This window comes from Mytilus californianus, unplaced genomic scaffold (genome assembly GCF_021869535.1).
Source record: "Mytilus californianus isolate M0D057914Y unplaced genomic scaffold, xbMytCali1.0.p SCAF_4, whole genome shotgun sequence".
Lineage (NCBI taxonomy): Eukaryota > Metazoa > Mollusca > Bivalvia > Mytilida > Mytilidae > Mytilus > Mytilus californianus.
Genome location: NW_026262690.1, coordinates 73,226,126 through 73,254,013, shown reverse-complemented (window position 1 = coordinate 73,254,013; position 27,888 = coordinate 73,226,126). Strand labels below are relative to the sequence as shown.

Genomic DNA, 27,888 nt, shown 5'->3' with positions numbered 1-27,888 from the left:
ATTTATATTAAAAAAAATAAATTGTTCAAGTTACAAATGTAGTCATGTAAGCGAAAACATTGTATTTAAAGTGAGATTATCACAATAATTATATGTACAAAATTTTATTATTCTGCAGGTGTCAGACCAGAATGATGTTCTTTTTGGTTCTATGGTTATATTATTAATTTGTATACATATGTGTAAAAAAATATAAATAAGTTGAAAAGAATATAATTCATGTTACATGTGTTAGATGATATTTTGATGAGTTTGATGATGTTCACCCATGTGTTGCAGTGTTGGTGGTGAAATGACCTACCGCTGAGTATGAAGCAATTTTCTGTGGGCGGCCAAGTCTGAAATTGCTTGGGATTCAGAAAGGGATTACCCTTTGTCATGTTAGTATAAATTATGGCTAAGTGGCCAACCATTTTACATATCATGCATGTATATAACTCTACTATTAAAAGAATAACAGATTGCTCGAAGAGTTGCAAAGTTCATGCAGCAAGCTATATTGGGTTGTCTGTCAAATAAGAAAACTGGGTAAAAATGAAATTATGACAAATTTATGGCATTCTAAGAATGTTCATCCATTGTGACATTTCAGTACACTAATATATTTTGAAAGTGTTGGTTACATAATTGAAGGAATACGATATATTACGACGATACAAAAACAAATACTGTAATTCTAATGCTTATCAAGCTTCCTTTCCAACAGGAAAAGAGAAATGCTTACCAGTGATGAACAAGATAGCTATCGAACTCAAGAAGGAAGTGACGTCACGGGTCAGGTGCGCAGAGCCGGAAGTTAAAAATGTAAACAAACCCACATGGTTAAAAGAGCTAAAATGAACTTTGAACCATTTTTTACGTTATCTTACCCCGAAATAACTTGACATGTCATTTAAAACATGTCCTCCCAAGATCGTGTCCACCATCCCGATGTTATAATTGTTGGTGCAGGAATATCAGGACTTGTCACTGCAAAATGTCTTAGAGAAGCTGGTTTGAGTGTGGTTGTCTTAGAGAGATCTGGTGATATTGGAGGGTTATGGACATTCAGAGAAAATGACTATGGTGTAATGAGATTCACACATATGTAAGTCACAAAGCTACTTTATGATAAAATGTACACTGACAACATTATATCAAATAAAGATATAAAATACCAAGGATTTGTATCTCAATATACAAATCCTTGTAAATACGTAAACCGTCGTGTATTTATTCGGGTAACTAAATGAGTTAAAATTAAAATGATTTTCAAGGAACCAGTTTAATTCATCTGAGTCAATCTAGTAAATAATATTGATGATGATGAGGAGGAAATTTTTTATAACTCAAAATACTTTATCAATGATCAGGACATTGAACTTGATACAAACCAAATTTAAAGAGCAGATTTGTTCTTACATAAAGTTTCAATTACAGAAGCATCCTTTGATATTGACATAGAAGATATGATTTAATATCCAAGTCGACCGAAAAGCAAATACATAGAAAAACTTCGGCAATCCAATAAATATAAATATTACAATTAGTGACAATTTAAAAGCATATGAGTTTATAGATTTGCATAGAAAAATTATTCAAATCTCATTCGTTAATAAGCATTATTGTGTTATCGTGTGTTCAAAATGAGTACTAATCACTTCAACAATGAATGGATCTAAAGCACTAGTGTAATTAATCCCGTCGAGTTTAAAATAACTAGTGCAATCATTCCGGTACAAAATCACTAGTGTAATCATTCCTGGTTCAAAAACACTAGTGTGAACATTCCTTGGATGAAAACTCTCCACTTTTTACATAAATCAACTATGCAATTTTCAAATACACTAAAAACTATTACAATGTATTAAGCCACATTTTATATATATTTCCCCTTCAAAAAAACCTTTTTAGAACCTTATAATGACTGGTGGATGTTTTACACTGGACCCGGATAGAAAACCCTAGTGATTTTTTGTTGGTGGATAAAAATCACTGGGGATTTTCTTCCTCTGAATAAACTACACTGGCGGAATCAAACCACTGTTACAAATACTTGGGAATTTCTAAAACAAAATATAAAAATGTTATACAACCACAAGCACTTAATTGTCTCCATACAAGGGTATTAAGTCGACTCAGTCCCATACTAAAAAAAAGACTAAAGACTAATGACTTTTAAAAGTTGAAGAGATTTGTTAAATATTGGAGTCGGGGTAAGTGGCGAAGTTGTGTAAATGTTGCTGATAATTGGAGGAATATTTTAAGGAAAGGACATTGATGAAAGTTTAACATACAACTATAGCAGTGTTCCCGCCTGCCCTTAATAGAAGGGCGGCCCGCCCTTGGTGCCCTTACCCCCGCCCTTCTGCCCTCCAAAGTAAAAGAATGCACCCCTCTGCCTTTTCAAAAAAATAAAATTTTTCAAATTTCATGCCTACCGGCGTTTCCGGTAGAATTGTTACCTGATTGTGTAACACTAATTAACTGACAATGGGATTAAGTTAAATACCTAGTGCTTTGGCAGTTTTATCACCTTTGTTAATGATTGTTTACTGCTAATTAGTGGATTTAAGATAATTGAACAAATACTAGATATTTAATACAGAATGAAATGTCCACATGTTATCCATTTGTAATGTTTATGTACAGCATGTACACCTGAAAAAATTTATCTCAGTAGGCATAACATAAAAAAATAAAATCTTAAACAATTTTAAAGGCATAATTAGTTTTGACTTAATTGGTAAAAAATGTTTTGTTTCATAACCATGAGTATGAAATTTAAAGAGGAATCAAAGAAATTTGTACTTTGAACATAACAAGATTCACTTCCTGTTTTTAATACTTCTTGTATTTTATAATCCTCCTGACATAGGAGCACTCAACAAAGTTATTTTTAACAATGATGGAGAAAAAAGTAACTGTTTATACCTTCTGCAATATATAATTGCATCAATATAAAATATGATTATCTCCTGTCTCACCTGTTATATTTATAAAACTCCTTACTGAGGAGCACTTTGGTGTGCACTTAAAAATAATTTTTTGTAACAATTCAAATGATAATAAATAACTCTCAATAATATATATATACTATATGTTTGAACAAGTAATTTAAATGTAGATAATTTAATTACATTCAACATTCAATTTTAAATGTATAACTCCATCTTTCAAAACTACTTGTTTATTTTGGTATAAATTATAAAACATTAAAATTCCTGATGATTATTTTCCATACCAAATGTACAAGTTTGTTTAGATTAACATCAAAATGATATGCTTTGCTCCATGGTATGATAATTTGATGGAAAAAATTCTTACTGGAACCAATATCAAGAACACATTAATTTCTGAATATGGTTTAAATACAACTAATGTTCTCCAGCTGAGCCTAGCAATATTCAAGGTAATTTATACACTGTCCAACATTGCCCTTAAAATCTGGGTTATAACGCTAAAGTGCCCTTTCAGACAACTAGCACCCTTCTGCCCTGAGATTCAAGCTGGAACACTGTATAGATAAATTCACACCATTCTGCTTTTTGTAAGTTTTCAAAAAAGAAAGATTGTGTGTAACCAAAATTTATTACGCCAGTAAAAACGACTTTTAAGATCAAAGTCATCAGAAAAAATGTTGATTAATGTTGACTTTACTTGTTCTAATACTCCATGTACTCACTTCTGTAATATATGTTTTTCTATTATAGTTATGCGTAATAACTTCTGATAAAATCGTAATCAACGTAAATGCTACATGTACATGTATATATACATTGTAATACTGCTGCATCAGCATAATCTGATCATCCCTACCCATTAAAGGGGATTCAATGTACAAGATTTTCATATAAATATTTTACATCAAAAGTATGATATATTTCGATGTGTGTCATAGCCAGATTCCACTTGGAAATCTAAATATTAATATTTAAAAAATATCGGAATAAATATTTCATTTAATTAAAAAAAATAGATTGCAATTTGCAATTTGCTTCAAAGACACAATTTTGATCATCCATCTACCATTGCTTATATTGGTTAGATTCATTTACCATCATCATGTTCATTTACTACAACTTCTACAAGTAATAAATATTTGTCACTTTTATCCCTTGTAAGTATCCTTCATATAGGGCCAAATCAACTTTCAATATGGGCTAGATCAACTTGGGCTTGATCCACTGGGGCTGCAATGACTTGGTTGTAAAAAATGCCTCAATCTATATTTTTATAAGCATTGGAAAAGCATAAGAGACTCCATGTCCCATGGTAAGCATAGCAAATTAAAAATATTTTTTTTTTTTCAAATTTAATTTGAAGGGTTTGTTAATTTAAAAAAGTGATTCAATTTATGTAGATTTAGACTAAGCAATCATACTCTTCAAATTGAGAGTCTGTAAGAGAGATCTTTATTAGAAAACAGTGGATAGTGAAGAACAACTTGTTGTATTACCTCTTCAAGATAGTATATGCTGCTATCAGTTTTTCTCACTCAACAAGGTTGAAGACAAAGCTTATTAAAGATATTTAATATTGAAAAGCTTTCTATAATATGATGATATTAGAGAAGCATATCTTAATAATTTTTTGATAATTGTCATAACTTGAAAGAATCAACAAAAGATGATTTATTGATTTGAATAATGTCAAATGATGACATGTACATGTGTAATTATAATTTATATCTTAATTCTTTGTCTGAATTAATAAGATCAAAATACCTGAAAATCATTATTCTGTCCTGACAAAATATGATTGACAATAAATGTATGAATATATATATGTGGACCTGGAGTTATCCCCCTTTGAATATCTTATGGACTGACTCCCCCTCCCCCCTAATTATTGAACAATACTTGTTACATGTAGGTATATTTATTTGGATCATTCTATCTTATTTCTTGTAACTTGATTGATATGTTTGAAATAAGCCCTATGATAATGAGGGGAAATTAAAAATATTAGTATTATGCACATGTAACACAGACATCAATTCCAGGGCATACTTTAGCAATAGCAAAACTTGAACTTGATTATACCTGTAGTGTATTTGACCCTCAAACAAGAGACGAATTGATAATGAAGATTTGTTGAAATCACTGAAGAAGAATATAAAGAAGGTCCTTAAAGTAAAGTTCGTGTTTATCTGAATGAGGTTCTTAAGCAGTTCTAAGCTTAAATTTTCAAACATGTACTATCAGTAAACTAATTAGATCTAAATTGAGCCTTAGGCTAAATGGTTAGATTAGACGGCTGGATTTTAAATTTTTTACAAGAAAACTTGAAGTGAAAATTTTATTTGAGTTTTTGTTATTTATTTAATGTATCAATATTGCTAAACTATTATATATTATAAATCTATTTTTTGTTTGTTTTATGAGATATTGTAAAAATTTGCATTTATTAGGACTTCTGAGAATACAAGTTGTCTGGTCAGTCAGAATTTATTTTGAAAACACCTCATGAATAATTGATTTAGTATATGATTTTACAATAAGGCTAAAATAGTTCCATAACATTTGGGTCACCTTAACCTACATTTTATGGATGTTTTATTAAGTACTCTTTGATACATATGCATGAATATAAAAATCTATAAAATGAATTTTAGAAATGTATCAAAGTACAACTACTGTTTCTCAGACTTTCCGTTTCCTGACGATGTTCCAGATTACCCACACAATGTTGATATGGCCAAATACATTAAAAGTTATACAAACCACTTTAAACTGGAAGAAATCATCAAATTGTACAGAAAAGTGGTCAGCATTGAAAGACAAGGTATAATATATTATTTATTTGAAAGACCTTTAGTTCAGGATTTGTATTCTCTATTTCAATAATACTGTTAACAAAAAAAAATAAAAAATTAATGAACAAAATTACACAAATCAACTTTTGAATCATATGAAATATAAGCATGAAAAAATTGTCCAGTTGATTTCCTGGTGGTCCTTGAAGAAAGTCTGCTGGTCCTCACTATTATTTCTATTGCAAAATACCAAAACTGTGTCTGTCCTTGAAAAATTTTGGTGGTCAAAACCTTTGAACCACCACTTTTCGAGGACTCTGAGATACATTTGGATTTCAATGACCATTATTATTATGATCTACCTTTTAAAGCTTACAATAAAATATAGACTATGCTCATTGTTGAAAGCATATGTTGACATGTAACAGTATACATTCTCCTTTGGTTTTAAAGGATAGTTACCTCATTAGAAATCAAACCACATCTTATTTTTATCGTACATTGTACATAGATTATTGAAGACAACATTGGTATAATAATTCAAATGACAAGCAAGACTTTTTTGTATTGTCTGTTCAGTCATGTTGAGGTCTACAACTAATTGTTTGATTGGGGCCTTACAAATCTAGATAGAATTAACATATACATGTATGTAAAAATGCATTGTCCAGTTTCCCCTCGGCCCATGTTAAATATCTTATGATCTGCATTAACAATTTTCATGTTATTTTCAAAACAAGGCATTAAATCATGTAAATGAATACATGTACTTTTTCTTACAGAGAATTCTAATAATATTTGCTCCATGCATGTGGCAACCATTTTTGGTCAGTACATCCTTTCATAAATTAAATGAGCTTTTACATGTAATTATCATTTTTAGCATACTTAACTTTTTTGTGATGTAATCTTGTGTAATATGATAATTTATATACAAACTTTATTTATACAGACCTATTTTATGTGTCTGTGGTTTACATGTTACATTCTCAAATTATAAATGTGTGTATTGTAATTGACCCCTAGTAGCCTCAAAGATGTAAAATTAACTTGTATTCTTCTATTCGTTATTGCATATACATGTCATATTCACATCATGACATGTACTTGAAAGAGATAAAAATAGCCATAACAATAAACATTTATGCATAAGTAAATAACATGATTATACATGTAATGGGTTATAACAATATGAGACAATTTATCTCAAATGGTATACTAAGGAAAATCGACAAAACAGTATTGTTGCAGTTAGTGTCTTTAAAAATTTAGATTTTTTTTTATCATAGTCACTTTTGAAGACATTGGCAGAAGTTTCACTTAAAGTTACAATGAAGTAGCCAAATGAAGAAAACTAGATTTCTCATATTTGATGAACAAATACATTTACATTGAAAACCTTAATGTTCCAGTAATTAAAAGTTTCTTTGTTCAAACTTTTCCTGTAGAAGGTTGGTGGTTCTCTCCAGTTTGGTTTCCTCCACCATTTAAAAGTAACTACCATGATATATCCAAGAAAGCTGAATGTATCAGTAAACACCAACAATCAATCAATCAATCTTTATACAAACTTAAATATCACTTCAACAAAAAAAAACAGCTTGTGAAATAGTAAATAATGAAACTATCAGTGAAGTTTTAAATATAGAAATAAGGAGATGAGGTATGATTGCCAATGAGACAATTATCCACACCACCAATGAGACAACTATCCACCAAAAATCCACTAATATTTGGCTCTTTGGACTGAAGCTGATTATGGCTTGAGCTATAATCAGATATTATGTACTACAAATTATAGGTTAGTTAGTTTTCATTAAAATATGTAATTTAGATTTTTTTATTAATACATTTGTATCTCTTAAACCTAGGAGAAGATTGGAAAGTTATTGTACAGGAAGTTGAAGAGGATGGTATTACAGTCAAAGAAGACACACAGGAAGTGTATTTAGCCAAGAATGTTGCCATAGCATCTGGACATCATGCCAAACCAACAATGGCAAAATTTATGGGACAGGATTCTTTCACAGGTTTAATTTTTATTTTCTGACAGAATGCTGCTTTAAATGTTTTAAAAAATAAGGATGCAATAAAAAGTTATAGTTCCAAGGAGGACAGACAACAAATGGACAAAAGAAAAATATGAAAACATAAAAAAAAAAAATAACAAATTCTACATAACACTACACAGAAAAATATTAATGAGTAACATAAGCCATATCAAAACTCGATATGAACTCAGCTGCTACAAAATGGAACAGATCCTGGTTCATTAGTGGCATCCAATGTGTGTTTCTTATGTTAAAATCTTGTGAACCATCAGAGTTGGTATTAAGGCATTTTCTTGATATCTGTTTTTGTTGAAGGATAATAAGGATAAATTTTTTATCTGATAATGAGTTCTTAGTGTCTTACCAAATGTGTTACTAATCTTAATCAGATGGTACTTTTCTGTGATAAAAATAACTTAACAATATTATGATCTAAAATTATTATAAAAATCCTGCAATTTCAGGTAGTTACAAAATGTATTTCAGAAGACAAAAGTATCTGGTATCTGGTACTTCCTCATTGCAACCCCTGAACAAGATTCATGTATCTAAACACACACAGACACATTTATTATAAGATGACTCTGTTTTACTAAACATTTGTCTAATCTGGACACAAGTTTTAGTTCTAGAAAAAGTTTGGTAAAGACATGAAATTGTTTCTTTTAATATATGTAAGACTCAGATCGACGTCCGGTCTCAAATCAATGTCCGTTCCTAAAATCGATGTCATAATAAAATAAGATTCCAAATTGACTGTCGATTCATGATATGCCCCTCTAATCGACGTCTTTCTTCTTGTTATCAAATCAACGTCCAAGTTTTGGCTTCTCTAATCTATGTCCTTTTTACGGATTTGCCGCAATGACATCACAACTTTATTAATTAGTGGGTTTAACCTAAAACTCAAAAAGTTGTTGAAATATATATAAAATTTTAAATCTAAAAGAGTCCAAATGATAATACTTTTTAACAATTGGCTGTACTTTTTTATTCTGTTTATTGTAAGACAGTGTATATTGCCCTCTAGATGTCACTTGTTGTTGGGTTGTTGTCTCCTTGTCGCATATCCACATTTATATGAATATGAAAAAAATGAAAACAACACGTTATAAATTTCATGCGTCCGAAGCGCTTTTTTGGATTTACCTTCATCAGGAACGCTCAAAGCCGAATATTTGAAAGCCAAGGATGTATAAGAACCGAAACAGTTGAAGAGCTATATCACCAAAAAGGACATAAAAATAGCCAAATCCATCTAAGGTCAACTTTGCCTGAGGGATTTGAAACCTTAGTTTCTTATAATTTCAAAATCTATTAACGGACAATTTTAGAAAGGTTTGTTATAAATCATGTCAGTACCGAAGTGAAAGGAATACGACAACGTAGATCGAGAGGACTACTTTCACTTAATTATTCAAAATGTGCATGTACATGTAATATGATGTCGGTGGTTGTCTTATTATCATTTTCTGATGTTTGTCCTTTTATTTTGATAAAGATATAAGAAAACAATTAGTTTCTTTAAGCATGCAGCTGTACACTCAGACAAAACAATACAGATAATATAAACAAAGATCCAACTAAAATAATTGATTGAATGATATTTGACATCGATGAGAGGAGACTCCGATTGCAAACGTCGTTTTGGTCTTGGTAATACACAACGTCATATTGGACGTCGAATAGAGGGTAAAAATATTGGACACTGATTTGAGAACGTGATGTCACACTGGATGTCGATTAGAGGAACAGACGTCGATTAGAAACCGGACGTCGATCTGAGTCTAACATATTTATAAAGTAATCTCACGTTTAGATAATGTAAAATATGTTTAAACACGATGTAAGTTTCAATAAAATGCCTCCATAATAACACGGAAATAATGAGATGTTATGTGTTGTCCATGTTACAGTTAACAACCAATGAAAAGAGTGAATTTCTGAAGGATAAGAATAAAGAAAAGCACACATTTAGAAACACCAAAACCAACTGTCTGTCACATCCTGTATTGATGAGGAACAATTAAAATAAGACATAAACTATGGCATGAATAGATAAGATTTTTTATGAGAGCCTCACTGATAAGTCTTTTGTAGCCGAAACATGCGTCTGGTGTATAATTTTATCATCCTGGTATTTATGATGAGTTTAGGATTTATACGAATGCATATTATGTACAATTGAATTTAGAAAAAAAAGTAATAAATCTACAAAAAATTTCATTCTGCTTTAAAGAAATAGCTACAAGTTAAAAAATATGATCTTTATTTTGTAGGGGAGATAATTCACAGTGTAAAGTATAAAGATGTAATAACCAATCATCTTGAAGATAAAAGAGTTTTGGTGGTGGGAATTGGTAACAGTGCTGTTGATGTAGCAGTCAATATTGCTGCTATTGGAAGGTAAAATATTGTATGATGTTAAAGATTTCTGCTAAGGGGAAAAATAAAATTAAATTTCACTTATGGTCATGGACCAGTAAAGAGCAAAATCACAGAATTTGCTCAGATTTTACATGCTGCTTTGACATGCTCAACTGATAATAGAAAAACAATAATTGATTTAATTTTTTATGTTCTTGAATGTGACAGAATGAAAGTTTGAAAACAGATGTTCGTTTGTAAAGTTAAAAAAAACACACTAATTTTAAAGAAAAATATATGGGATTTTAAAATATGATATCTTTTTTATCCAATTTTATGAATATGTTTCTCCTAACTTATGAGAATTTAAAGAAAGCAGTATATTTTTTGATCATTATGATTATCACTATATCATAGTTACAATAATGAGTAGATAGGGCAGAGTTGTTTTTTTGAATTACCTTTCTTTGTTCCATTTATTAACATTAAAAGTTTTCTTCAAATTCATTGTGAACAAGCTGAAGCCAAGTATCATAAGTTTTATGAGCCGGAATGTTAAAAAAATATCTTTCTACATATATGTGACCAGCCATGAGATTTTTCAATCAATATAAATATGACCTAAACTTTTTTCTTTCTTTCGTAAGGAAAACTACATTAATGCTAAGAAAGTGAATAGCAAGATATATAATAAACCATCAAGGAGCTGTGTATTATTAAATATTCTTTCTTATGTTCATCTATTATCTTATTGGTGATACATTTTGTACATGTATCCTAACAAAGTGATTAAATCAAAGATCTGTTAAATTCAGAGTAAGGTGAAAAATCAAACAGCATGATCAATAGAATTAGATGAAAGGGATGTAAGAAAACTTTCAACAACACATATATCTTGTTTATGGATTTCTAAGACAGTCATATATTAAAAAAAACTAGGAATAAACATTGGATGAGACACTATTAGGGTCCTAATGGGTAGGTATATCTTGCTTGATCTACATGTACCGGTATATGTCCATACAAATGTTCATATTTCCCTTACAATGTGAAACAATGAGATTTGCTCCAAAAGCTTGGTGTTCATGCTGCAATCTGATTAGGGAATTTTATAATTTTTCAGTACTTTAATTTTCTAAATAATAGCTAGCAATGCAATGGTGATATAATTTAAACCATTTTGTATAATCGAAAACATATTAATGATTCAGGGGAAAGGGATTTACGCAATGAAATTTAAAAGATAAGTTGTGTGAATTTAGAACGCGATTCTAAACGGGATTTTAACCTAAATCAGTAATTTTTTATGTCATAGATCTAATTGTTTTGTATATCTTAATACAAAATCCAATTTTCCTGAAGTCATGAACAAATTAAACTTACTTTTACCGCATGATATAAATGGACATTCAATAACAGGTGCCCCGATTAGGTTATGTGACTTTACATCAATGTTTTCATATTATGACGTTTACCGCCACAAGGGTGGAAATGTCATGGCGGGTCACATATATAGAATACAAAATAACCTTTCTGACTTGAATATTTAATTTTTCAAATCCTGCCCTCTGTGTTTCGTAGGCCTAAATGTGGTTAAAATCCAGAAGATTTTGTCAGCATTCATCAAAATCTATATTTTTGGCTTATTTGGATTGTAAATATCAATGGTTTGTTAGAAAACCTCCACAGAATCATTGTATTTCACTTTCTCACATGTTTATGTATCTTACAATATAATATGATATTCTTCGTTTACAATTTCAGAAAGAAGCCAGTTTACTTGAGTACCAGATCTGGTGCATGGGTCGTACCTAACTACATATTTGGACAGCCAACAGATTTATATGCCAATAGACTATTTCTAGCATTGCCATGGAAACTAGCAACATGGATATTTGAGACTGTGATAAAAGTTGTTTCAGGAAATCCTAAAAGGTTTGTTTATGAAACATTTTAATTTTATGCAAAGACTTTTAGTTCCTTCCTATTCTTCTTGAAACAGGACAATTATAAGGTGTTGAATGATATGATAACTCTTTCTTGCATTAGTGGTACTTAACATGTATTGGAAAAAATACGTTTTAACCTTTAAACATTGTCTAAATTTTGTTCAGTTGAATTTTTATATTTTTTTTTACAGAATTAAAAAAAGATCAAACAAAAGGAAAACCATTCCTTCCTTCCTTCCTTCCTTCCTTCCTCCCTCCCATTCATTCATTCATTCATTCATTCATTCATTCATTCATTCATTCATTCATTCATTCATTCATTCATTCATTCATTCATTCATTCATTCATTCATTCATTCATTCATTCATTCATTCATTCATTCATTCATTCATTCATTCATTCATTCATTCATTCATTCATTCATTCATTCATTCATTCATTCATTCATTCATTCATTCATTCATTCATTCATTCATTCATTCATTCATTCATTCATTCATTCATTCATTCATTCATTCATTCATTCATTCATTCATTCATTCATTCATTCATTCATTCATTCATTCATTCATTCATTCATTCATTCATTCATTCATTCATTCATTCATTCATTCATTCATTCATTCATTCATTCATTCATTCATTCATTCATTCATTCATTCATTCATTCATTCATTCATTCATTCATTCATTCATTCATTCATTCATTCATTCATTCATTCATTCATTCATTCATTCATTCATTCATTCATTCATTCATTCATTCATTCATTCATTCATTCATTCATTCATTCATTCATTCATTCATTCATTCATTCATTCATTCATTCATTCATTCATTCATTCATTCATTCATTCATTCATTCATTCATTCATTCATTCATTCATTCATTCATTCATTCATTCATTCATTCATTCATTCATTCATTCATTCATTCATTCATTCATTCATTCATTTCATCCATCCATCCATCCCTAGCTCCCATTCATTCATTCATTCCTTCAATTCCTTCCTTCCTTCTTCCTTCCATCCATCAATTCATCTCATTTCCATTGAAATTATTTGGCTCCTCCCCCTTAGTCATGGTCTGTTGACTTTGAATGTTTGCATAGTTTACATGAATTAGTTTGTGATTAGGTCAGTTTAAGTGGGACCACTATTGGTAGGTCAATTATATTTAGAAGGTAAAAGCATTAGCTTTGGCAAATCTTATTTCCATGAAAATTATTTCGCTTCGTCCCCTCAGTCGTGGCATATTGACTTTGAATGTTTTGCATTGTTTACATGTTAAGTTTGTGATTAGCTCTGACAGTTTAAAAGGAACCTCTAATGTTCAGTCAATGATATTTGGTATGCAGTTGTATTAGCTTTAGCAAGTCTCTTTTCTGTGCTGATTAAATGACCCCACCCCCGCAGCATTGTTCATTGAATTTGAAACTTTTACATTGTTTACAAATTAAAAGTTTATTTTAGGTTATTGTAAAGGGAACCACTTACAGGGGCGGATCCAGAACCTCGATGTCTGGGGGGGCACCATGAAACCAAAATTAAAGATTTTTTTTTATATATGCATATATGCGAGTGTGGGTGGTGTTGATGTCATGTATTGTGGATGATGGTGGTCTTTTTAGGGTGGGGAAGGTGGGTCGGGTCTTCATTTTTATATCTTTTCATTATTTTTGGGTCCATTTATTTCTACTCTTTTATTTGCTCTCAATTGTACTCTATTCTTTACAGTTATCACAGCTTTAATCTGTTTTCTATATTTTTTGGGCCCTTTTTTTCTAGCCTTAATTTTTTACCATTATTCTCTAATCTGTAAACCCCATTCATACCCTCATTCGTGGTAAACCATTGATACCCTCATTCACGGTAACATATTCATACCCTCATACATGGTAATTACAACAAGAAAAATATACACATATTACTGTACTATAATGGAAAAACAAAGGATATGGGGTATCCATCCATGACACAAAATCAGTACATGCACAGCAAAAAAACACAAAATAAGCTTTTATTGCTGTTCTTCATCTCAAATACAAGTAGGTTTTCTAAGATACAATATCATTTTATTAATGATTATATGTAAGACACAGACCATTCATGTTTTGTGGAAGGTTTTGTTTCCATAAAAAAAATAAAGGAAAAAAACACGACATTCAGTTTTAAAAAAATGATGTATGCATTGAAAAAAATCGTTTGTTGTTTAATAAAGTCCAAAAAAAACTGTTCTGAGAAAGGCACATTCCTCAGAAACCGTATACAATGTGAGTGTTTGGTGAAAAAGACGTATCTCATATCGATACTAACATTTTTGACACTAAACTTCTATTTTTACATATTCTTTTAAGACCGATTTTAGTTGGTAATTTCTTTTCTGATCAGAAGATTTCACTTGTTAATCGATCTTGATCCTGTAATATTGTATAAGAAACCAATAAATAATTAATTCCAATCAGCATGTACATGCACATATAGTTTACATAGATGCTTTTGGATATAGACATTACACAAAGGTGTCAATATTTACACACCCATCGATAAGTTGTCATAAATCACACATGTTGAAGCTGGGGTCAATTAACGACCAGTTTAGGAAGTCAAATCAAGCTGTGTCTTGATTTTCGATCTAGATAAGCAGATACAGTAGCAATAAAACTATGTTAGAAAATTTTTTGGTGACCCCGACTGGGGGGGCACGTGCCCCCTGTGCCCCCCCGGTAAATCCGCCACTGACTTATGATAAGTCAATGGTATTCGGTATGCAGTTTTATAAAGATTGGCAGTTCTCATTTCCATTGGTTATTTGGTCCTGCACTTTAAATCACTCAATCAATTATTTTTAAATTTCACAAAATCTCTAATTAGGGCATTGTGCACCACCTTTTTTTCAGTTAATTGATTTTAGGGTTTCAAATTTAAAAAAAAAATGGACATGAATACTCTAAAACATATCTGCAATCACAGCAACAACTGAGTAGGTTTTTCACAGACTTTTTCACCAATTACTCAACAACAAAATTCCAGCAAAAAACATTTCTATCATACTCATTATTCAACTTTTTCTAGAATACTTGGTTCATTATTGCAAAGATTATTGTAAAGATTATTGTAAATTCAGAAATTTTCATATGCATTTATTATTGTGTTTATTGAACAATGGGCCAGAAATGAAAGATTAGTTATTGTGATTTCAGAAAATTCTGCATATTTATTAACTATTAAACCAACTCACTTATTTAACCAACAATATTTAAAATGCAAGATTTTGATTTTGTGAAACCTTTCCCCATCATATTTTTTGCCATAATGAATGCATCCCAAAAAGTTCTGAATTTACAGTATTTATTATGTATTTATTTCTGATTTAAGTTTACACACATATCAATAGAATATAGTTCAGCACTTTTACATATGTAAGTTTTAACTTTTCTTACCAACAGTAAACAAAGGGCATTATTTCCCTTACCAGTATGTTTTATTTTTATTTTCAATGATTTATTTCCCACTGTAGATGGGGATTGAATCCCAAAATGAGAGCTTTACAGACCCAGCCTACAGTTAGTCCTACTCTACTCCATCATATTCAGAGGAAAAACATTATCATTGTTACTAATATTCAGGTATATTACATAACAAGAAATAATTGGTGTAGGAATCTATCAAGACATTTGTAAAAGTCAAAGTAGCAGAATAAAATAAATTTATAGCTCTCTCTCTCTGCTGAACTTTTTTTGAAACACTAGAACAGCAAATGATATATCAGTAATATACATAAAGTCTACTAGAGAATTGTTAGGAAGCTACACACAAGGTGACACAACTGATTTACTTGCCTTAATGCATATGAAATAGGAGATCTGACTCATAAATTAATGTGATTTATAAATATTCCTTGGACCAGAAAAAAAAATCAACTACTATTAATACCCATCAATAACTTGGTAAGTTTTAATGTGATTCTGTTTATCTGCTTGTGTGGAATTCTGCAAACTTTTTTTGCTAATTTACGAGAAGGGGTGTACTGAAGTATCTAGCAACTTCTCAGAAGCTGATACATTCAGTCATTTAATTAGTTAGGTAGGTCTCAATTATTAATTCTAATGTGACGTACTGCTTTCACTTTTTAGTATGTCCAAGATAATAAAATACTTAATACTCCATGACCAACAGATATTGACAACATCACTGTATGTTTTGTACACAAAACATCATGAATTCTTTAACTCCTATTTTTAAAGTTTTCGGATACATTTTACTATGTGACCACACCATTGATCTTGTGTTGGAATGTATCCTAGAGGAGTATGATAACTTCCATAACAAAAGCATGACTTTCCTGACTACATACTGTACTTAGTTGATTTACAATGAGTTTTAACATTTTAAATACAATTTTATCATGTGTATTATTGATTGATTGCCTTTTGTAAAAGTGAAATGACCAATAATTGAAACTGAAAGTCTCTGCTGAATGAATCTATATTTAAAACAAAAATTATGATGCACAATCCTAAAGAACAATGCTTGTTACAACTTCAACAAGTAATCACTGAACACAATAACCAAACAAAAAAATAAAATCTGACTACACTTTCAATAGAATTTAGGTAAAAGCTACAATTGCTAATTCACATAAAAAATTTATGACAGCTTAATCCTTTAACCTAAAGAATTAGTCAAAACACAAAAGATCTGTCACCCATCTTCTGGCAATGGTACTTTTTTGGGGGATTTCATTTTGTAAATCACTTGAAGGTTATTAATGTTTGGTCAAAAATCAACATTTTGGAGTTTAACTTGACATGTAGATATCATAAAATAAATCCCTGTTAATGACCCTTGATCTTACCAAATATTGACCTATATACTTTTGTTGTTGAATTTTGGAATGAGCACATGAGTAGGCAAAGACGAGATAATTTGCGTAGATTTTGTAAGACTTTTCTGTTCTTGTTTAAAAATGATCAACCTATTAGAAATTTTAACTTTTTATTATTCAGCGATGAATACAAAGGTATAAATTTAACCTACTTCTTGTTTCGTATCTTTGCAGAGAATAGAAAATAAGAAAGTATACTTCATCAATGGAGAATCAGCAGAATTTGATACCATCATCCTTTGTACTGGATACAAGATTGATCTCCCCTTCCTGAGTGATGATGTCAAACAGACTGTCTTGGATGAAAATAATAACAATCTGAAAGTGAGTTAAGATTTTGCAACAGAAGATGGAAATGTATACTGTGAATTTTTTATGCATTTCTATGACTGTTTAATTTTTTATGCCCCCGCCGTAGCAGAGGGGGCATTAAGTTTTACCCTTGTCCGTCCGTATGTAGGTATGTCCGTCCATCTGTCTGTATTCCCAAAGTTGGTTTCTGTTTCCTCACTTTAGTTTGCCTCAACCAAATGTTATGAAACTTATACACAATGCTTATTACCACAAAACACAGATCAATTTTGAATTTTGATGGCGTCATTTTAACCGTTCTAGAGTTATGCCCCTTTACAAATGGAAAAATTGCTGAATTTTACGTTTCCGTTCTCTAACTTTAGTTTGCCTCAACCAAATGTTATGAAACTTATACACAATGCTTATTATCACAAAACACAGATCAAGTTAGAATGTTGGTGGCGTCATTTCAACCATTCTAGAGTTATGCCCCTTTATAAATGGAAAAATTGCTGAATTTTTCGTTTCAGTTCTCTAACTTTAGTTTGCCTCCTCTAAATGTTATGAAACTTATACACAATGCTTATTACCACAAAATACAGATCAAGTATGAATTTTGGTGGTGTCTCTTTAACCGTACTAGAGTTATGCCCCTTCACAAATGGGAAAATTGCTGAATTTTTCGTTTCCGTTCTTTTACTTAAGTTTGCCTCAACCAAATGTTATGAAACTTATACACAATGCTTATTACCACAAAATACAGATCAAGTTTGAATTTTGGTGGTGTCACTTTAACCGTTCTAGAGTTATGCCCCTTTGCAAATGGGAAAATTGCGGAATTTTTCATTTCCGTTCTCTTACTTAAGTTAGCCTCAACCAAATGTTATGAAACTTATAAACAATGCTTATTACTTCAAAATACAGATCAATTTTGAATTTTGGTGGCTTCACTTCTACTGTTTTTAGAGTTATGCCCCTTTACAAATGTAAAAATTGCTGAATTTTTGTTTCCGTTCTCCAACTTAAGTTTGCCTCAACCAAATGTTATGAAACTTATACACAATACTTATTACCACAAAACTCAGATCAAGTACACATTTGGGTAGAGTCACTTTTACCATTCTTCAGTTATGTCCCTTTATAACTTTATATGATATGCAAGCACAGGCATTATCTGTGTCCCATGGACACATTCCCCATTTATTTCAAGATTCTTTGGTGTTAATCAAATAAGTGATTTTTACAATAATCTTATCTTGTTTTGCTCCTTTTAACTTACTTGATTAGTCTAGAATATGATTGATTTAACCAGATAAAAATTTGTACATGTTATGAAAGAAACATTAACCTTATAGGAATTTAATTGATAAAAAAATCCTCTAAAATAATAGTAAGTCGAATATAAATTAGGATTGAATCATTGAGCAAGTGTAATGGCCTTATCATGGCAGAATATGTATGTACCATTCAAGAAAATATATGTGTTTTTTCAGAGATTCACATCTTAAACCGATATAAAATAAGGAGATATGGTATGATTTCCAATTAGACAACTTTCCACTAGAGATCAATTGACTTACATTTTATTTTCATTGACCATATAATTTACTTCATTACTTTCAGTTATTCAAGAATGTATTCAATCCAGATATTGGCCAATCATTAGCCTTTATTGGTTTTGTACAGCCTGCATCAGGAGGAATTCTCACCATGTCAGAAACACAAGCTAGATGGTATGCTGAACTCATCAAAGGTCGTGTTCGCTTACCTAATAAATCGGCTATGGAAGAAAATATGAGAGCAGAAGAGGTACTGGAGAAAATATTTTCGCTATCGTTTCTCATTCTTTATTATGAATTCATACTTAGCAATATTTCAAAATGAATGCTAATTACTCTACAGGTAGGATTATATAGCTCATAACAAAATTATTAACATTTTATTAGGCATTATCAAATTACCTAAGTCAAAACAATTTTATTTCTAAGTCTTACTTAACAAAACTTCTCAAATGCCAATGTCCGGAAAGTATTCATATTGGCCCTAGATTTATAGAAATTGAGATTAAGTAATTATCATAAATATTTCATAAAAAATGTACAAAAAATATCAGGCAAATACAAAACCAACAAGCTTCATTAAAATCCACCAGTAATGATGTAAGCATTTCATAATTACATAACTTTATGATAAAAATAAAAGTTCAGCTTAAATTTTGAAAGTTTTTGCATCAGAAAAACATTGTCCACCTACATAGACCGATATGATTTTTTGGAAGAATGTGTATCACTCCATAATAAATATTTTTCACTAATTTATATAAGGGCATGGCTATTGTACCCAGGAGAATATAAACCTTTAAAATGCATTTAAACAGCAACTATGACTCAGAACCTAAATACCATGATGCTTTTTAAGCAATCAACACTAAAACAAACATTTAACAGGAAAAAGTTATAACCCTCTCTGCTGCTTTCTAAAGTGGGTGTATATCGTGATTAAAGAGTCATGCTCTGCTGTCTGTCATTTCCGTCATTTGTTTGTCCTTCTGCATACTTTTGTATTCCCAACTGTTCCTGAACTGCTGGACAGAATTTTGTGAAATTTTCACTGAATCTTACTCACATAATATATTTGCAAGGGTTACTTTGTGAGCTTTGCTCGAAGTACCTGTGTTTGATATTGCATTTTAAGTGGGCTACCTATTGTTCAAAATTAATGGTCAAAGTAAGACTCATACATTTTAAAAAGGAAATATTACTACTCTCATAGTTGTACCAAACAAACATTTTATCTATTGAAACTTTTGCCTGCAAATTTAGTTTGTTGATCGAATAGATGCTGATGTTTCTTTATGCAAATTTCAGTGATTTTTTTTTGGTTAGAGTAAACAACTTTCTATCCTTTTTAATTGAAAAACAGATATTTCCAATGAAAATATATGTCAATTATGGACAATAAAGAATTTAGGAAAACTTCAGTAGGAACATGTTACACTTTAAAGGTATTTTTGAACAAGATGTAAAAAAATAAATCCTTAACAAAATAAAATGGTAATTATGGCTCATTATGTTATCATGAGTAAATGAAATGAAGAATCATTAGATATTAAAGCATTTCTTTAAATATTTTGTAGATTGCAACAAAGAACAGATACTACCACTCAGCCAGACATACGATTCAGAAAGATCCTATCACTTATAATGATGAAATCTCATCTTATTTTGGTGCAAAACCAGAACTGCTCAAACATCCTACATTAGCTTGGAGGTAAGGTCAAATATTTACCTTGGCAACAAGGTAAAACTAGAATATATAAAATAACTTGAATTTCACCATAACAATACAGTATTTTCATGTATATATATTTGATTGAATTATCTTGTCAGAATCAACTGAATTCACCTGTAAAAAAAATACATTTCTTTTAAAATTTATTTATAATTAAAGTGAGTAAAGGTTAACTCATTATTCATTAGTGATACATGTAGATTTCTTCTGTAAATTTTTGAATTCCTGTCTTGTTCCTCTTTAAAAAGAACACCATATTTTATACCATTTTGTCTTTTATTGTCCTTCTGTTGAAATAAATCAACTGTATATCAATTTATTTATTCATATCTTAATTGGTCAATTTTATGATCATTTTTATCTACTTTAAATTCTCATTAAAAATTCATATGCCCTTATGATTTAATGAAGAAGAAAAAAAGTGAAAAAAATATTTGTTCTTTTTTTACTACACGTATTATTTTCACTTCACTTAAAATACACATTCTGATATGTTTATTGCACACTACCTTGTTTCTTTGTGTTGATTTTTACTGATTGTAACAAAGTTTTAGCAAAGGTTAATAGTTATTGATAAATTTTCAAAAGTTTTTAATAAACTCATAGCCAGGTTTCATTGTTACTAATTGATGCTTATTAATTTCATTTTTGCTTTCAGGTTAATGTTTGGTTCTTGTGGAGCCTTTCAGTATCGATTACAAGGACCAAATGCATGGTCTGGTGCTAAGGAAGCTGTGAGGAAAGTTCCTGTTACAGAAATGATGCATTATACTGGCTTTTGTCTGCTTGTTTTAGCTGGACTAGTTATATACTATTTTTATTCATTTATTTGTTGTGTTTTATTTTGAAAAGAATAACATTTTTATATATAAGAAATGAACTTTTTATTAACTTTGTACCTAAATTAAAAATTAAGGAAGCTTTGCTTTGAGAATTATGTACATTAAAACAAAGACTATTAAAGAAAAGGGTTTGTAAGAAGCAGATAGAAAATTTCTCATTAAGAGGAGATTCACGTTAAATGTGTTACACATAGGAAACTAATATACATGTAGTGCTTTCAGATTCAATAAACTGTGATATTTTGTCTCATTAAATAATAATTTGTTCATCTTTAAAGGTAAATTTAGCATACTTGTTTTTACTTTAATGTTGGAAAAAGGTAAAAATAACAAAAATACTAAAGTTATTTATATTTAATGTTATTATTAAAGTACTAGAATTTGATGCACATGAACTTAAATTTTTTGTTTAATGGTTGTGAGTTCTAGAATGATTTTTAATTCCTTAAACAGGAACCATTTGATGATAAATAGATCAATAGGAGGGATTAGGGGTTGTGGGACCGCCTTTCATATTTTATCAAATCATATAAAAATAAACTGCTTCTCTGAGCGCAGCTGGATACGCCCGCAGAGGTCCAACCCTGAACAGTTGGGGCAAAAATGGACACAATATTCAAGCTTGATACAGGTCTGAATTTGGATTGTAATTAAATATTTGACATATTATAGGTTTCTGAATAAATGTAGTCAAAGAACTTGAAATTGGTTAAATGAATTGAATTTATATTCAATTAAAGATTTCTTTCTGTTGTGCAATACACTGTGCTGTTGCGCAATACTAGTAAATCTGTTGTCAGACTATAAACAAATAAAGTTCAATAACTTCTCAATGTTGAATTAGAAATTTATAAAAAAAACTAAAGGGAGGTTATCTTAATAGATATAAATCAGTCATCAAAGTTTAATGAAAACTGCTCTAAGCACTTTAAGGATATTGTCCAAAAACTTGAAAATAACCCCTTTTTATACGACCGCAAAAAAAATTTTGTGGTCGTATATTGGTATGACGTTGGCGTCATCGTCGTCCGAAGACGCATTAGTTTTCGCACTCTAACTTTAGTTTAAGTGAATGGATCTCTATGAAATTTGACCATAAGGTTCAATACCACAAAAGGAAGGTGGGGATTGATTTTGGGGGTTATGGTACCAACAGTTAAGGAATGAGGGGCCAAAAATAAGCATTTTCTAGTTTCCAGACAATAACTGTGGAATGGTGTATGGATCTCTCTGAAATTATACTACAAGTTTCCATACCACAAAGGGATGGTTAGGATTTGCTTTGGGGGGTTATTGCTCAAACCGTTTAAGAATTAGGGGCAAAAAAGGGGGAAAAACAAGGTTGTCCTCATTAATGGACAAATACTGTAGTACAAAACATAATTTAAAGCAGTGTAAGGGAGATAAATCAAATACATCATTGAAATTATCTCCCTTACACTGCTTTTAAATTATGTATAAAGTAATGGTTAATGAACAATTAAGATAATTTAAAACAGTGTAAGGGAGGTAATCCAAATACAACGTTTTGGTTACTTCCCTTACACTGCTTTTAAATTATGTTTAAAGAAATGCATATTTATAAAGGAAGACCAGTATGGCGCATTAGATTTGTAAAATCTTTGACCACATTTATTTATTTGTTATGCCCAATCTAACCGTGTATTTAGATTTTTAATTTTGGGTCCAGTTTTCAAATTGGTCTACATTAAGGTCCAAAGGGTCCAAAATTAAACTTTGTTTGATTTTAACAAAAATTGAATATATGGGGTTCTTTGATATGCTGAATCTAAACATGTATTTAGATTTTTGATTTTTGGCCCAGTTTTCAAGTTGGTCCAAATTGGGGTCCAAAATTAAACTTTGTTTGATTTCAACAAAAATTGAATATATGGGGTTCTTTGATATGCTGAATCTAACCATGTATTTAGATTTTTTATTTTGTGGACCCAACTATCAAATTGGTTCATATTGAGGTCAAAAGGGTCCAAAATTAAACTTTGTTTGATTTCATCAAAAATTGAATTATTAGGGTTCTTTGATATGCCAAATCTAACCGTGTATTTAGATTTTTAATTTTGGGTCCCGTTTTTTAAATTGGTCTACATTAAGGTCCAAAGGGTCCAAAATTAAACTTAGTTTGATTTTAACAAAAATTGAATTCTTGGGGTTCTTTGATATGCTGAATCTAAACATGTGTTTAGATTTTTAATTATGGGCCCAGTTTTCAAGTTGGTCCAAGTTGGGGTCCAAAATTAAACTTTGTTTGATTTCAACAAAAATTGAATATATGGGGTTCTTTTATATGCTGAATCTAAACATGTACTTAGATTTTAGATTTTTGGCCCAGTTTTCAAGTTGGTCCAAATTGGGGTCCAAAATTAAACTTTGTTTGATTTCAACAAAAATTGAATATATGGGGTTCTTTGATATGCTGTATCTTACCATGTATTTAGATTTTTTATTTGTGGTCCCGCTATCAAATTGGTTCATATTGAGGTCAAAAGGGTCCAAAATTAAACTTTGTTTGATTTCATCAAAAATTGAATTATTGGGGTTCTTTGATATGCCAAATCTAACCGTGTTTTTAGATTTTTAATTTTGGGTCCCGTTTTTTAAATTGGTCTACATTAAGGTCCAAAGGGTCCAAAATTAAACTTAGTTTGATTTTAACAAAAATTGAATTCTTGGGGTTCTTTGATATGCTGAATCTAAACATGTGTTTAGATTTTTGATTATGGGACCAGTTTTCAAGTTTGTCCAAGTTGGGATCCAAAATTAAACTTTGTTTGATTTCAACAAAAATTGAATATATGGGGTTCTTTGATATGCTGAATCTAACCATGTATTTTGATTTTGGACATTGGACCATAATAGGTAAATTAAAAAAATTGAAGTTCTTAGACCACTTTCTCTCTGTGTCAGAAACCTATGCTGTGTCAAATATTTAATCACAATCCAAATTTAGAGCTGTATCAAGCTTGAATGTTGTGTCCATACTTGCCCCAACTGTTCAGGGTTCGACCTCTGCGGTCGTATCAAGCTGCGCCCAGCGAAGCATTTTATTTATGAATAAAATCTTATAACTGGGAAACGTAAAATCTTAAATTTATAAAAATCAAAAGGGAGCTTACAACAATAGATATAAACAATTTACCAAAGTTTCATGAGTTATTGTCCGAAAACTGGAAAATCCCCCTTTTTGTAACGAATAAAACCCCATAAATCAGAAACGTATAGTCTAAAATTTATAAAAATCAAAAGAGAGCTCATGTCGATAGCATTAAACAATTCACCAAAGTTTCTTGCAAATTGGTGAAATTGTTTTCGAGTTATTGTCCGAAAACTGGAAAATCCCCCCTTTTTTATACGACCGCAAAAAAATTTTGTGGTCGTATATTGGTATGACGTTGGCGTCGTCGTCGTCGTCGTCGTCGTCCGGCGTCGTCGTCGTCGTCTGGCGTCGTCGTCCGAATACATATTGGTTTTCGCACTCTAACTTTAGTTTAAGTGAATGGATCTTTTTGAAATTTGACCATAAGGTTAAATACCACAAAAGGAAGGTTGGGATTGATTTTGGGGGTTATGGTACCAACAGTTAAGGAATTAGGGGCCAAAAAGGGGCCAAAAATGAGCATTTTCTAGTTTCCAGACAATAACTGTGGAACGGTGTATGGATCTCTCTGAAATTATACTACAAGTTTCCATACCACAAAGGGATGGTTAGGATTTGCTTTGGGGGGTTATGGCTCAAACCGTTTAGGAATTAGGGGCAAAAAAGGGGGAAAAACAAGGTTGTCCTGGTTAATGGTCAAATACTTTAGTACAAAACATAATTTAAAGCAGTGTAAGGGAGATAAATCAAATACATCATTGAAATTATCTCCCTTACACTGCTTTTAAATTATGTATAAAGTAATGGTTAATGAACAATAAAGATAATCTAAAACAGTGTAAGGGAGGTAATCCAAATTACCAAGTTTTGGTTACTTCCCTTACACTGCTTTTAAATTATGTTTAAAGAAATGCATATTTATAAAGGAAGACCAGTAAAAATATCTGCAAATGTTTTCATCTTTTTTTTTTACAAAAAAATCCATATGAAAGATTTGACACTATATTTTTATTAATTCTATTATAAAATAGATTAAGTTAGCACTATGGTAAATTTAAATGGGTAATTATGGTTGCCAACTCCATTGGAAATTTGAATTGAGATTATGACCATATCTTGAGGGAAAGAATTTTTTTGGGTGAAAAAGGGGGGGGGGGGGGATAAAAAGAAATTGTGGGGGGCCAATTTTTTCTCATTTCAGATTTCAGAAATTAAAAAGAATTATTCTTCAAATATTATTTTTTTTTCAAATTTCAAATATTGAAAAATTTCAAGAAGTAATCTTTAATTGCACAGTATGGCGCATTAGATTTGTAAAATCTTTGATCACATTTATTTATTTGTTATGCCGAATCTAACAGTGTATTTAGATTTTTAATTTTGGGTCCAGTTTTCAAATTGGTCTACATTAATGTCCAAAGGGTCCAAAATTAAACTTTGTTTGATTTTAGCAAAAATTGAATATATGGGGTTCTTTGATATGCTGAATCTAACCATGTATTTAGATTTTTTATTTGTGGACCCCGTTATCTAATTGGTTCATATTGAGGTCAAAAGGGTCCAAAATTAAACTTTGTTTGATTTCATCTAAAATTGAATTATTGGGGTTCTTTGATATTCCAAATCTAACCGTGTATTTAGGTTTTTAATTTTGGGTCCTGTTTTTTAAATTGGTCTACATTGAGGTCCAAAGGGTCCAAATTAAACTTAGTTTGATTTTAACAAAAATTGAATTCTTGGGGTTCTTTGATTTGCTGAATCTAAACATGTGTTAAGATTTTTGATTATGGGCCCAGTTTTCAAGTTGGTCCAAGATAGGGTCCAGTATTTAAACTTTGTTTGATTTCAACAAAAATTGAATATATGGGGTTCTTTGATATGCTGAATCTAAACATGTATTTAGATTTTTGATTATGGGCCCAGTTTTCAAGTTGGTCCAAATTGGGGTCCAAAATTAAACTTTGTTTGATTTCAACAAAAATTGAATATATGAGGTACTTTGATATGCTGAATCTAACCATGTATTTAGATTTTTTATTTGTAGGCCCCACTATCAAATTGGTTCATATTGAGGTCAAAAGGGTCCAAAATTAAACTTTGTTTGATTTCATCGAAAATTGAATTATTGGGGTTCTTTGATATGCCAAATCTAACCGTGTTTTTAGATTTTTAATTTGGGTCCCGTTTTTTAAATTGGTCTTCATTGAGGTCCAAAGGGTCCAAAATTAAACTTAGTTTGATTTTAACAAAAATTGAATTCGTGGGGTTCTTTGATATGCTGAATCTAAACATGTGTTTAGATTTTTGATTATGGGCCCAGTTTTCAAGTTGGTCCAAGTTGGGGTCCAAAATTATACTTTTTTTGATTTCAACAAAAAATGAATATATGGGGTTCTTTGATATGCTGAATCTAACCATGAATTTAGATTTTTTATTTGTGGGCCCCGCTATCAAATTGGTTCATATTGAGGTCAAAAGGGTCCAAAATTAAACTTCGTTTGATTTCATCAAAAATTGAATTATTGGTGTTCTTTGATATTCCAAATCTAACCGTGTATTTAGATTTTTAATTTTAAGTCCCGTTTTTTAAATTGGTCTACATTAAGGTCCAAAGGGTCCAAAATTAAACTTAGTTTGATTTTAGCAAAAATTGAATTCTTGGGGTTCTTTGATATGCTGAATCTAAACATGTGTTTAGATTTTTGATTATGGGCCCAGTTTTCAAGTTTGTCCAAGTTGGGGTCCAAAATTAAGCTTTGTTTGATTTTAACAAAAATTGAATATATGGGGTTCTTTGATATGCTGAATCTAACCATGTATTTTGATTTTGGACATTGGACCATAATAGGTAAATTAAAAAAATTCAAGTTCTTAGACCACATTCTTTCTGTGTCAGAAACCTATGCTGTGTCAAATATTTAATAACAATCCAAATTCAGAGCTGTATCAAGCTTGAATGTTGTGTCCATACTTGCCCCAACTGTTCAGGGTTCGACCTCTGCGGTCGTATCAAGCTGCGCCCCAGCGAAGCATTTTATTAATGAATAAAACTCCAAAATTCGGAAACGGTAAATCCAAAATTTATAAAAAACGAAAGGGAGCTCACGTCAATAGATATAAACAATTCACCAAAGTTTCATGCATATTGGTATAAGCGTTTTTGAGTTAATGTCCAACATGTTGACGACGGACGGACGGTCAACGGTATACCATAATACGTCCCGTAAACGGGCGTATAAAAATTAACCTAAATTAGGTAAGAATCTTCCGTTTTCAAGTGGAACCACATAGAAATTTCATTTTAAAAGTTTTACAGATGTTGCTGTAAATTGTGAGCACTTCAGATCAATGG

General features: G+C 30.7%; 2 protein-coding genes and 1 long non-coding RNA gene across 4 annotated transcripts in view; 2 read left to right on the top strand and 1 right to left on the bottom strand.

The window, feature by feature from the left end:
- LOC127738501 (protein Mo25-like) overlaps nt 1-785 on the bottom strand; it is a 33,464-nt gene extending 32,679 nt beyond the window's left edge. The window contains exon 1 of the mRNA XM_052249787.1: nt 725-785. The gene's annotated coding sequence lies outside the window, so the exon portion shown is untranslated. The remainder of the gene's footprint in view (nt 1-724) is intronic.
- Nucleotides 785-21,691, top strand: LOC127738492 (flavin-containing monooxygenase 5-like). 2 transcript variants are annotated; one of them, XM_052249776.1, is made up of 10 exons: nt 785-1,087; nt 5,597-5,766; nt 7,609-7,767; nt 10,068-10,194; nt 11,920-12,090; nt 15,627-15,735; nt 17,169-17,318; nt 18,912-19,097; nt 20,425-20,558; nt 21,238-21,691. In XM_052249776.1, exons 1-10 carry the CDS (start codon nt 900-902, stop codon nt 21,425-21,427), a joined length of 1,584 nt encoding a protein of 527 aa, XP_052105736.1. In that variant the 5' UTR covers nt 785-899; the 3' UTR covers nt 21,428-21,691. The 2 variants fall into 2 exon arrangements, with proteins under 2 accessions (XP_052105736.1, XP_052105738.1); XM_052249778.1 differs by having other exon boundaries at nt 941-1,087; nt 5,629-5,766.
- A 1,138-nt stretch (nt 21,692-22,829) lies between these two features.
- LOC127738519 (uncharacterized) lies at nt 22,830-27,679 on the top strand. The gene is made up of 2 exons (XR_008000097.1): nt 22,830-23,134; nt 26,222-27,679. It is a non-coding gene; the product is annotated as an uncharacterized LOC127738519 (long non-coding RNA).
- The last annotated feature ends 209 nt before the right edge of the window (nt 27,680-27,888 follow it).

What these genes read in the sequence shown, in the direction of transcription:
- LOC127738492 (XM_052249776.1), top strand. Translation starts at nt 900, where the DNA reads ATGTCCTCCCAAGATCGTGTCCACCATCCCGATGTTATAATTGTTGGT. An exon ending in AATATTGCTGCTATTGGAAG is followed by an intron (nt 10,195 to 11,919) that starts GTAAAATATTGT and finishes TTACAATTTCAG; the next exon opens with AAAGAAGCCAGTTTACTTGA. An exon ending in AAAATATGAGAGCAGAAGAG is followed by an intron (nt 19,098 to 20,424) that starts GTACTGGAGAAA and finishes AATATTTTGTAG; the next exon opens with ATTGCAACAAAGAACAGATA.